Consider the following 12,030-nt stretch of genomic DNA (forward strand, 5'->3'; position numbering starts at 1 on the left):
CCTTTCCGCTGAACTGCACATCAACACAGCCAACGACGAGATTAAAAGTAAGACAGAGTTACAAACATGTGCCAGGTACAAGTGAAATCCCCCCCACCCTCAAAGATTACATTCCTTATTTTTCAAACTGGCGTGCATCAAATTATTATTATTTATTTATTTTTTTTTTTTATCAAACCCAGCAGCATTATCTACCAGTGCAGTAAGATAATTCCACTAAAAACTCCATGAAATGAGCTGCCTAAGCCTGGATTTGAGATAAAATCACTTGCAGAGCTTGCAGTTTGCCTAAGAGTTATTTTGTTCAACATATTTCTCACTGCTGCACAGAGATACAGGAAACTCTGCAGAGTTCCTGCTCAGTGAAAAAAAAAAAAAGGTGTGCTCTCCAATATTAGATCAGTGCTGCTCAGTCAACTTTTCCCAGACAAAGGGAAGGTTATTAAATCAACAGAGGAAATGGTGTCAAGGCTGCGGAGTGTGGCTGCGTTTATTTACAAGAAGGTTTGCCGAAAACATTTCACACACGCGCACAGTCGCACATGCGCCATCTCTCTCACTGCAGTGCCGAAACTTGCTGGAAGGAAACTTGATGCGAGTGTTTTTCGGCCCAGATTCTGACCTGGTTGGATTTGACCCGTCAGCCCTCTGGGGTGCTTGCTACACTCTCTATCCATGAATATTTTCACTGATTCAAAAGCTGGAGCGCCGAAAGACTGCACCGTTAACTCAATATGCATTCATGAAAATTCATGAAGCTGTGCGATACAATTTCAAACTACCATTACGAGCACGTGGAATGTGAAAATTTTGGTCGCAATAAGGATTCTGTGTTAAACAACCTAATAACGAACCCTTCCCAAAAAACGAATGTGTGCTACTTCAAAGAAATTTTAAAGAAATAAAACCTGACCTTGACCTGACAACTGAAAGTTTCTTACTAGGATTTAAAAACTTCTGCTAATCTCTTCCTTCAGGTGAAATATGGAATCATTTCTTTCTTGGGGCTTCACACATTTATTCAGATCATTCAGAGATGCACAGTTTAGAAACTTAATTTCAAATCATAAATGTCTGACACTGGTGAGGAGGCTGGCAACCGGATACGGCTTTCATCTGGGAGACCCCGAGCCAAGAAAGTTAGAAACTACACTAATTAACACAATGTTCTATGCAACCGGAGTAGAAATTAACGATTGCTTAAATTGTAGCTGGGGAATCTGAAGTCAAAACCCACAGCTGCTCCATAGTTGTCAGCTAATATGCGTCCAAAGACAGCGTGTAGTTCAGCTTTTTAAAACTATGACAGCTCATAATGATCATGTTTCTTTTAATGGCTTCAAAACAACATTATTATGACAAGTGGCAGCCATTTGAAAGAGAACTATTGATAATCTGTGTTTGGAAATGCAGAATCCATCGATCTCAGCTGCTTCAACATTAAGAGTATGACATTATTGCAATGCTCTAATCGCATCCTTTTTCGGTGTAATTTAGGCAGACTGATGTTTATGCTTCATTTAACGTCAGACTGACCTATGAGGCTGTCAGGGCGAGGCAGGGCGCTCCTCTGGTACAGGCCGTACGGGTCCGCTCCGTAGGCCAGTGGCTGGCTCTGCCTGGGCAGCGTGGAGCCGTAGTGCTGTGGCACCGCCGTCATGCCCGAACGCAACGGTGACCCCGTCAGACCCCTACCCTCGACTAGAGAGAGGGTGGAGCCCAGCCGCCCAACACCTCCTCCTCCTAACCCGCTTCCAACCCCACCGCCCAGGGCCTGCGTCCCATTGGTCGGGGAGGTCGGTGACGGGCAGGAGGGTGGCATGGTGGTGCCGGGGAACACGGCGGCCAGAGGTTTAGGCTCGGAGAGGATGGGCGAGTCGTAGGTGCTGCCTTGGGATGTTCGCAGGGAGATGCGGGAGGGGGAGACGGTGCCAGCAGTGCCACAGCCAGGGGATTGACTCCTGGAGGGGAGGGACGCCATCCTCCGCAACATCCGGCTGGATGCCTGGGTAGAAGATGGGGGAGAGATTAAAGCTTCTCGATACAGTAAATGTGACTTTTAACAGCTGCCTGTTTTGTCATAATGAAGCACCTGTCTTTATTAAAGCCTCATAAAATGCCCCTTTCATTTGCACAGGTCATTATGCTTGTGCAAATACCATTAAATTAAATTATGTACACAATTAAGCATGTTTGATATCTGGTAAAAATGCTTAAAAGGCCAGTCCATGAGCCCAACAATGAAGCACACAACAGAAAAATCAATGATAAATGACAGCTCAGAGAGTAAAAGCAGTCTAAACATGAAGATGTACCGCTAAAATATTGAAACTTTGCAGCTCTTTTTACTTTTAGAGCAATGTTAGGCGATGACAGAAATTCTCATTTCTTGACAGGAGATAATGACGACACTGAAGGGCTTACGGTTCCAATCTTTGTGAAATGAATCTAAAATACCTGAAAGGTCCCCCGATGCCCCTATTTAATGACTTTTAATGACATTTGACTGATTTTTAATTAGCAGTCATGTAATTGCCAGCATCAATGTCGCACTCCAGGCCCAAAATAGCTAAAATGTCAAGTATAATATTCATACCACCACTGACAATTAAACAGTTCTGCTTTCTGAATAAATACCAGAAAAATGAAGATGAGAGTCACACACACTGCTCTGTTCTGTCTCCAAATATATATGCCAGTTACCAGTCAGGAGACGAGGCGGGCTGCTTCATCACGTCCGATGAAAGGCATCGTTATCTTTTTCATTTGTCCATTCGTCTTTTGAGTAGATGTCTTTATTCATTATGCTGCAGGCTGAGCTCTGTGTGTACATATATTATTTGAAGGAATCTCTCATGTTTATGGGGGCAAACGTTTGCTTCTTCCTGCTTATTATCAAATATAAAATGTCTCTCCATCACAGCCTGAGCCAACCAGATGTCAGTCTCTGCTGCCTTAATCCATCGATGCCTCAAACACCTCAAAGGAAAATTAAGAGCCGAGACATGCAAACCCATCCAGTGAAGCTGCTGGGTTAGGAATAAATCAAGAGAGAATTATAAAAGGCTCACCATTATCTGTCATTCCTGCCTCTACTTTCGTGCAAAGAGTGTATAATTATTAACTACATAAAAAAGAGCCGATAAGGTTGGAGCCTTAACAGTTTTAAGGTAAGACTTGATTGGAGTGGACTGTTTTAGATGATCCTTTTCATCATTCGCCACAGCAATTATTGAGCCTCCGCTTGCTGTCATTACTCAGAAATGAAGATCCAAATATTTTCTGTCGACACCGGTCTGCGAAATACTCAACTATGGGAAGAAAAATGTGATTTTTCATTCGACTAGGTTCACGACGGGCTCCAATGAAGTAGCTGGGCTGCATTTTCTTCGATCAGGATGTGCCACTTTTTCAGCAGCTGCAATTTCCATTTCCTTCCCTGAGCAGTTGAAGGATGTGTGATTGGACAATCGCTGTCTGGGAATGAAGATGACGTGACAGAATGAAAAGCTCTCGGACAGCTGCTGAACGGTCAGTGATCCAATTCATCAAAAGATCAAACGCTAACTTTGACCCTTGTGATCTCAAATAGTTTCTTGTCCAATTTTCAAGTCAATCTTTTTTAATCTCTCTTGGGTTGGTGAAATGTTGCATACTTGTTGAAGTGACAACGTGTCTGTCCTCCTCTTCAAGAGATAAGAAAACAACACTCAAACAAACCTACCTGCCCAGAGGCTTGACCCTCAGCTCTTGGACTTCTTGATATTGAGGCCCGCGGTTCTGAACGCACAACATTCTGGTTGCTATAATAACTAATGCTGCTGTCCTGGTAGCCGCTGTCTGAATATGAAGTCATCTGCGCTGAGTGACCTCCTGAGCCTGAGAGGAGAGAAAGATAAGAGCGTGAGGAAGCACTGCATACATATTATTATCGCCCAGTGATTCTTGGAAAATGTACAGCAGTGCGAAGAGTGATCTAACTGATCTGCTCTCCGAATGAGCCGCAGCCACTGTCGCGTTGGCTTAATGATTTGCATAGAATCTGACTTGGCTTTCAACTTCTTAAAAGGCATTATGCATATAAATATGCACACGTGGATATCTGCATTAAGCCTTTATGGTGTCCCCAGAACATTCTGCACATGCTGAACAGCTCCGATAATGCTGGCCTACTTTGTCCTATAGGATAAGCAGGACGCAGCATGTGCAGGATATTTTTACATGATCACACAACTCCAACACTAAGGAATATAAATAAGGCCAAGAACATTTCAAAGAGCTACTCGGAAATCATATATTTGCTAATGATAAAATTTATTGAAATAAGAGACCACTTAGTCTTTATATTAGCTGTGTCTTTTCCTATAATATGGACCAAGAGGAGATAAAACAAAGCCTCCTGCACACAGGAATTCACAGCTGCCTCCCCACTCCGCTCTACCGGCCTCCCATCTTTCATGGTTTAACACAAGCAATGAGGAAGCCTGATGGACCGACATGTCAAACGCTCCACTGAAGATGCCTAATGTCCAACAGTGACAGGCTGTGGTTGCACAGCAGAGCTCTCAGGTGTGTGAAACATTTCAGAAGACGTTTAAAACTGTGGGGACAGAATGTATGTTTTGGGTGATTTAAACTGATCTGAATACATGACCATTACAGGGGGTGGCATATGATATCTGTTATAGAAGAGTCAGAGAGTGTGTTGGTGTATGTGGGAACTATGGAAGCAAATAGATGAGCAATCCTCTTTTTCTCTTCCTCAAGATGATTTTGTATCAGATGCGGCTGATAAAACACCTGACATTAACTTGTCAGGTAAGTGGGGTAATATGTCAAGTAAAGAGTCTGATGAATCTTCTTCCTCTGAGCCAAAAAAGCTCCATTGTTCCCAAAAAACCATTAAAAAGAAATCAGTCAGCCATGCTGCTGCACTGGCTGACGTGTTCCTCCATCACCATGAATACTCTGAAGATTATTATGACCAACACACACACCACCCTGCTGCCCCACATGCTCAATAGAGCGCCAAATGTGAATCAATCCACTGCTTTAAAAATTCCCCAAAAAACTGACTACTTCTTCCGGTTTACATGAATTGTTGTGAAAAAGTAACGATCCCAGCCGTTCGTGTTTATAAGAAGATTTACAGAAGCAGAAACAACGGTAGTCAGGGTTGGTGATCCTGGTCTATGAAAAATATATTTTCTTCCACAAACATTTTCTTTCAAAGTTAAAGCGCTTTGGTTATCTCACACCAGATATTCCTGGATTTGTCTTTATTTTCTTCAACGCCGTCATTGGTTAAGCTATTTGCTCATGTTGCCAAGATGCTGCCAATCAAATGCGATCAAACTGCACAAACACTTTCCAGAAACAACAGAGTGTCTGGACTGTTATTTTAACACTAGTTTTTCTCAATTAAAGGTTTCAGTCATGAGTATTTAATGTGATAGAGGCATTAGTTAAGGCTGAAGGCCAAGTTCTCCTGGTTACTTTAAAGTCAAAGTGAAATTGTTGATTGATTTTGTCAAGTTCAGATCTCATCTCTCATTTTGCTGAAAAACACTAAACCACCTCAGTTCCATCAAGCCTTTTATAGAAATGACAAAGTGCTTTTAATAAGTAATGCCCTCATCCATTTTGTGCTTTAGAAAGCAGAAACCTCAGTAAGTTTGCTCAGTCCCATGTGGTGTGTACATTTAACAGACCCTCACTGTCATGCAGGGAGGCACGGTCCGGTTCAGGCAGGTAGAGTCCCTCCTCGGCATCCAGGTGGCGACCAGACGCCTCCATGGCTCCACCCTGCGACTCCCCACCTGCCGAAGCATCAGTCATATATTGAAAAAGCACGGCAAGTCCCAGAAACACTGTCAGTCAACATTTATTTACTAATGCAGAATGCGACCGGCTGACACAAAGTATGGAAATCAAAGTGCGAAAGCAATTTCAGAGCTTCACCTTTGCAGATTGTCTCTTCTCCATCTAACTGATCACGTGTTGCAATTCTTTGAAAAAAAGAACACGGCATTGTCTAGCAGATCTTTTGCCTAATTTGAAAGCTGACAGTGAAATCGGGTGAGGAAATGTAAGGGAGGAACCTGAGACAGATCCGTAAATACAAAGCTCAAATGTATTTCCGCAAACCTTGTTTTGTTTTGCTTGACCAGTCAGAGATGCAATTTGCAGCACTACGGAGGATAAAATGACTTTATACATCTTAATAAACCATCTTCAGAGCCACAATGATGTGGATTTTATCTTATTTCAAACTGTAGTGTTTTCCATTTTTGAAAATATTGCTGGAATGGAAGGAAAATTCTCCACAGAGCTTTTCAAGAGAACCTTGCTTTCACAGGACCTTCTGTTTAAATTGAAAGAGGGCAACGGTTTTGGTTTGGAAACCTAAATCAGCAATCTTATCTTTTTTATAATAAGACACGAAAGCGTAAAATTGTGAAAACATACCCGCAGATCTCCATGCAAACGACTTCTCGGACGAGCTTCAACGGAAGAACAGGAAGTGGAGGAAATGGAGGAGGAGAGGTGAGAGCAGAAGGAAACGTAAATTGAATCAGAGCCACAGTGTAATACTTCATATCCAATCAGACCAAGCAGAGGAAAGAAGACAGTGGTTTGAATTAAAAAAAAAAAAGAAAGTCATTTAACCCAAGCTGGTGATCAGACATGTTATAAAACCAAAAGAGAAAAAGAAAAGCCTTGCTCTGTGAGCAACATATCAAGCATTTATCAGTCCTTGGCGGTGCATGGAGTTTCAAAGCAATGATTAGCACATTTAGTGGGAGGTGTTAAAGAAAATTTGGGAATTCTTTTAAGATAATGTGCAGTTTTTAGAACATAGGGTATACGATATTAAAAAAAGTCCATTCTTTTACCTGCTGCTGTCTCCTGCTGGTGACTCCGCCCCCAGCATGCACCTCTCCAGCTGGCTCGCCACAATCTGCCGCTCCTCCTCCAGCTCCCGTGTCAGCCGCTCAAACTGGAGCTCCTACAGCAAGACATTTACGGCAGCGATTACAACCCGACATCCACCATGACACAGCAATTTAAGCCCCTTTTAAGACTTATTTGACGCCAGTTAGAATTAAATGTAAAACCCACTTTGTATTCAGTCTGCATGACTTGACTGATTTCTCACCGGCGGTGAGCTTGCTTAGGGACTGCAGCCCTTTTTTAAACCTGCTAAAGTGGATTTCAGATTTAAAACACTAAAACTGCTTAATTCCATTGGGATAATGTAATAACACATTTGACCAATTTCTGCGAAACCAATGATGACTGAGTGAAAAATATCTAAAATGTGAAAGGGTAATGAGGAAAAGAAATGTTAAATATTGGCCTGTGGTTGGGTTTGATTTTAGAAATAGATTTTCAATTGATCAATCCCTACTGTGGTTCATACAGTAAAAGATCCATGCCATCCTGCGATTAAATATATATAAGCATGTATACACCTACAATATTAAAAATGCATCAAGGCCTTGAGATGAATAAGAGAAATGAATAACTGTGTTTGCTGCGGTTCAATGTGAATCTGATGCTGCTTGTTGGCTCAATACTTTCTGATTGGGACAAACCTCTCATTTCACCCTGAAAATCAAACGTCTTCATGATTATGACGCGTTAGAAGGATTCTTTTAACCAGCTTTAGCTGCTTGTTGGTTCTCACAAAAAGGCACAGGCAAAGGCACACGACAACAATAGAAGATGTCTATGATTAAAGCCCATAGAGCTGGTGGGTATCCAATGCCTTGCTCAAGGGTTTTAAAGTGGGGCAGATGTTTGCAGGCTGTGACTGAATGGATGGCAGCTTCGGCACTCTCTCATTCGTATTCTGTTACATAACACAGAGGCTTCACAGCTGCTTCATAAATCTTCGAGGAACCACAGCTGGTGTCATCGCGACGGTCCACAGGAGAATTAACTGTCTGCAAATAATGTCTAAATATAAAGACAACCCGACCGGAAAACACGCCGCTTCCCAGGAAACCATGTTGTGAAGTAATTCAGGAAATGTTCTGAGTCACGGTGAAAGGTCTGACGTGGTTGACTTGTTTACTGTGGCACAGTAAACTAATCTGTCTATAGTATGTCACATTTACAGCCATGAGCAAAAAGCACAATGTTCTGTTTTTTCTTTTAAGGGGCGTGGGTTGGAAAATATCTAATAAGTGAACCTTCAGTTCGTTTTTCTTTGCAGGATCAAAATGTTCTTTGTTCAGTAATTCACACCTGAGGACAAGCCATCAAGCCAAGATCTTTTACATTTAATGCTGTTTATCTTTGGCAGAATTTTGCTAAATATCCTTTTTAGTTTGCCTTGTTCCTTTTTTTTTTCCACTTAGTCTTTCACCACTTTGCAATTGAAATGTCTTGGATTAATATTGTCTGCCTCCACCTCTTGAGTGTTTTATATTCCTACTGTGCACAGTAGGAAGTTTATTGGTTAGCTTGACTCCTTTATGTACAGTTTGTATTGTGGAACATCTCTATGAACAGATGCTCTCCAGGATTACGTTTATCTTTTTTATATGCATCCAATATTTTTGAGGTTTTGAGTAAGATAATGCTCATTGTTTTACACTGCACTTTGAATGCGATGAGTTATATATTGACAGCTGAGACTTAACACTGTTTCCTAGGTTGATGATGGCTTATAGCTAAAACACATTCATTAGTTGCCCAGTTAAAAACAGTCACTGCAGCAAATGTTAAACGACACGCTGTTCACACATGTTATGGATTCATTTTATTTTATGAACTAATTATCATCTGCTAACACAGTAGTTAAGGATATTTCATAAGGGAAGCTATAACTGACTATGTAAAATCAAGTGTCTGACCTTGAGACCAATGCAACATAAAATCGAACTGAGGGAATATTGGTAGGAAGAAAAGCCAGCGAGGTGACTGAAAAAGAGCTGGTGTCAAGAACACTCCAGTTCTCTTGTACTGCATGAATCATTTGAGATGTTTATTCATGGTGTTTGGGGAACAGCCTGAACCAGTTCTAACATTTCAAACTGAATTTGCTGAACATCGAAGAACACTGATTTGCATATTCTGGAAGTCTTCATTGTGACGCTGCCCTGGATGTCACAATGTTCTTTCTGTGTTCCATTCACCAAAACTCTGCAGCACAGAAAGATAATCACTCGTAACTAGTGTGTTACGAGTGTTTTGTGTCCGACATACACACACACGCGTTATTCTACGTTAAATTTTTCAACCACCATGGATAAAGACTCGAGAACCCACTCTTCTACAGTGCCCAGGAGACATCAAGGTCTGTGTGAGAGACCTGTTAGCGCTTCCTGTTGTTGGGATGAGACGAGATGATCAGGATTTCAGAACAATTGATCAAACCGACTGATACATCCTGATTTCTCATTTTAGGTCACAGAAGTGGCACAAGAGAGCACAGTGTTTCACCCGCAGGGGATGGCAGAAACCACAGGGCTAAAAGAAAGACTAGACCTGAAACTATCCCCGACAGAAAGAGAAGAAGGGCCTGGGAAGGGACTGAGCCCCGTCACAGTCCTCGGCAGGATGGCAGGATGAAAGGAGAGAAGAGGAAAGTTGGAGAGGAAGGAGAAGGACCTTCAAAAGAGAGTAAAAACAGAAACCCGCAACAACAAGTGTCCCCCCTGAGCAGTAGAGGTAGGATTATCATGTGTGTCATTAGTTTATATGATGGTTTGATTCGGTTGCTTCAGTATCACAGAATCTAAACACACTTTTGCTGCTGGGATGTGTTCATGCAGATAGTTTTTTTCTTGTTTTGAGTTTTGAGATCTGCCCCTTCACCTTGGTACAATGGAATGGAATAGAAATGTATTTGACAAATGACTTTTAACCATTTCAAGACCAACATGATAGAGCTCGACAGATCGTACGTCTGTTTCACGCTCCTCGCAGTAGGAGTAAATACAGTATCTGTTTGTCTATTTAGCTGAATTTGAGGCCAGATATGAAGAACACAATAGGCTTGGCCAGGGAGGCTGTGGATCTGTGTATGCAGGCTACAGAAAAGCTGATAAATTGCCAGTATGATTCACACACAGAGACACACATACAGACACACACACACACACAATATGGTCAGAGAGTCCTAACAAAACTTGTGTCTTAAAGGTTGCTATCAAGCATGTTCCACTTGACAAAATCTACTGCAAACACATGGTAAGTGACCACAGTTGACCTCTGCTGTGAATACATGAATGATAAATGAATTCCGGTCATCGATGGAGTTTCCCTCCCTCGCCTCCCACCTTGTGATATTTCAGGGACGAAACAGGAAGCAGCTCTCTGTGGAGGTGGCTGTTATGCAAAAACTAGAGGCTGGGAAAAAAGGCTCAGAGGGGACATCAGCACCTGTGTCCCTTCTGGACTGGTACGACCTAGAGCAGGAGCAAATCCTGGTCCTAGAAAGACCAGTCCCGGCAGAGGATCTTCTTCAGTACAGGGAGGACAACGGAGGCTCCCTCGAGGAGGAGGAGGCCAGGGTAAGTTGCTGGAGGGTCTTTGTCAATGTGAATTTAACTTATGTTTCACAGGCTCTGCCTTTGTGCCCACTGTTCAATACAAGTTTTATTTTATTCTTTTCCTCCAAGAAAGGAGAGCTCGATGAGACCTCATTATTTGAATTCCCAGTTCATTACTTTACTGTTGTTTATACATTCATCTTTGCAGACCTTAGAGGCTCCCAGCTTTGATATTGCCCTGCAAGATGCATTGCATTATTCAGATAACATCTATGTATTTTCACATGAGTGGATGCATGAGGACTTTAACTTCAAACATAATAATTCTAATAATTCCGTCGAGCTGGTCAGCCAGGTGGCAGCTGGCCTGATGCCTGTCTCTTTAACTCTCAGGTTGCTGGCATTTAGAACTCATTACACGCCAACTTGGAAGAAAATCCATATTTTCCTGTGTACTGTCTGATATTAAGTTTAAATTAAAATATGGTGGATATATAGTGCACAGAGAAAATATCAGGTCATGGGGACTGCAAACCAAAAGTCACAGTGGTGAAAAAAGTCAGACCATCGTCTCATAGCTGTCTTTCCTTCCATCTCCCAGACCATACTGAAACAGCTGGTCGATGCTGCAGCTGAGCTTCACGGTAGAAAAGTGTTTCACCGTGACATCAAGATGGAAAACATCCTGATTGAGACTGGCACAAAGATCCCACGTGTCCGTCTCATCGATTTTGGGCTCAGCTGTTTTGTAAAGAAGAGATCTTTTTACAGTGTTTTCTATGGTAAGGTATCTAGCTTCTACTCTGATTGACAAACTTTTCTATTGAAAGCTTTGTCACATCATCTCCCTATCGTGTGTGCCTTCTCAAGGCACGTGTGCTCACGCTCCCCCAGAGTGGTACATCTGGTATCAATACAGGCCTGAACCAACCACAGTGTGGCAACTAGGAGTTGTCCTCTATGAAACCCTCCACAGTGGAGAACCATTCGAGACAACGCTGTTTCTCAGAGGGATGCTAAAGATCAGCAATGAATTCTCAGAAAGTATGAACATCCCACTCAAGTACAAACTTGTCAGCAGCCACGCAGCTGTTGATTGTTGCTGATATTTTGGTAGATCATTGTAGCTGTCAACTTTATATTTCCGCTCCCCACTTTCTCGACAGACTGCCGAGATTTCTTGCAGGGGTGTTTAAACGAGGACCCTGCCGAGCGCTACGTGCTGAAAGACCTACAGCTCCATCCATGGCTCCAGTAGCCCTTCACCTCTTTCCCCAAGTCCACCCTAGCCTTCCCTTACTCTACCCCACCCTCAACCGTTTTGATTACTTCCAGCTGTTCTTACTTATTCTAGTAAAACTGACAGTTATGAGCACTTTGAGTATGAGTCTCTGTATGTTGATTCCATACATTTCGAAATTATATTTGTATTTATTATTTTCATTTGAAATGAAACATCAGGTTATAACTGGAGCACCATACACTGCACTTTAGGCCTGGTTTTTTGATATCTGTCTCACCCCAA

General features: G+C 42.2%; 1 protein-coding gene across 6 annotated transcripts in view; it reads right to left on the minus strand.

Moving 5' to 3' along the window:
* LOC115050957 (plakophilin-4-like) overlaps positions 1 to 12,030 on the minus strand; it is a 39,840-nt gene that overhangs the window by 14,031 nt on the left and 13,779 nt on the right. For 3 of the 6 annotated variants that reach the window (XM_029514168.1, XM_029514142.1, XM_029514151.1), the window contains exons 3-7: positions 6,897 to 7,009; positions 6,469 to 6,503; positions 5,712 to 5,819; positions 3,725 to 3,879; positions 1,537 to 2,005 (exon numbers count right to left, since the gene is read on the minus strand). In XM_029514168.1, coding sequence (XP_029370028.1) covers positions 1,537 to 2,005; positions 3,725 to 3,879; positions 5,712 to 5,819; positions 6,469 to 6,503; positions 6,897 to 7,009 — 880 coding nt within the window. The other 3 variants (XM_029514160.1, XM_029514186.1, XM_029514176.1) reach the window with 3 other exon arrangements.

This window comes from Echeneis naucrates, chromosome 2 (assembly GCF_900963305.1).
Source record: "Echeneis naucrates chromosome 2, fEcheNa1.1, whole genome shotgun sequence".
Taxonomy (NCBI): Eukaryota; Metazoa; Chordata; class Actinopteri; order Carangiformes; family Echeneidae; genus Echeneis; species Echeneis naucrates.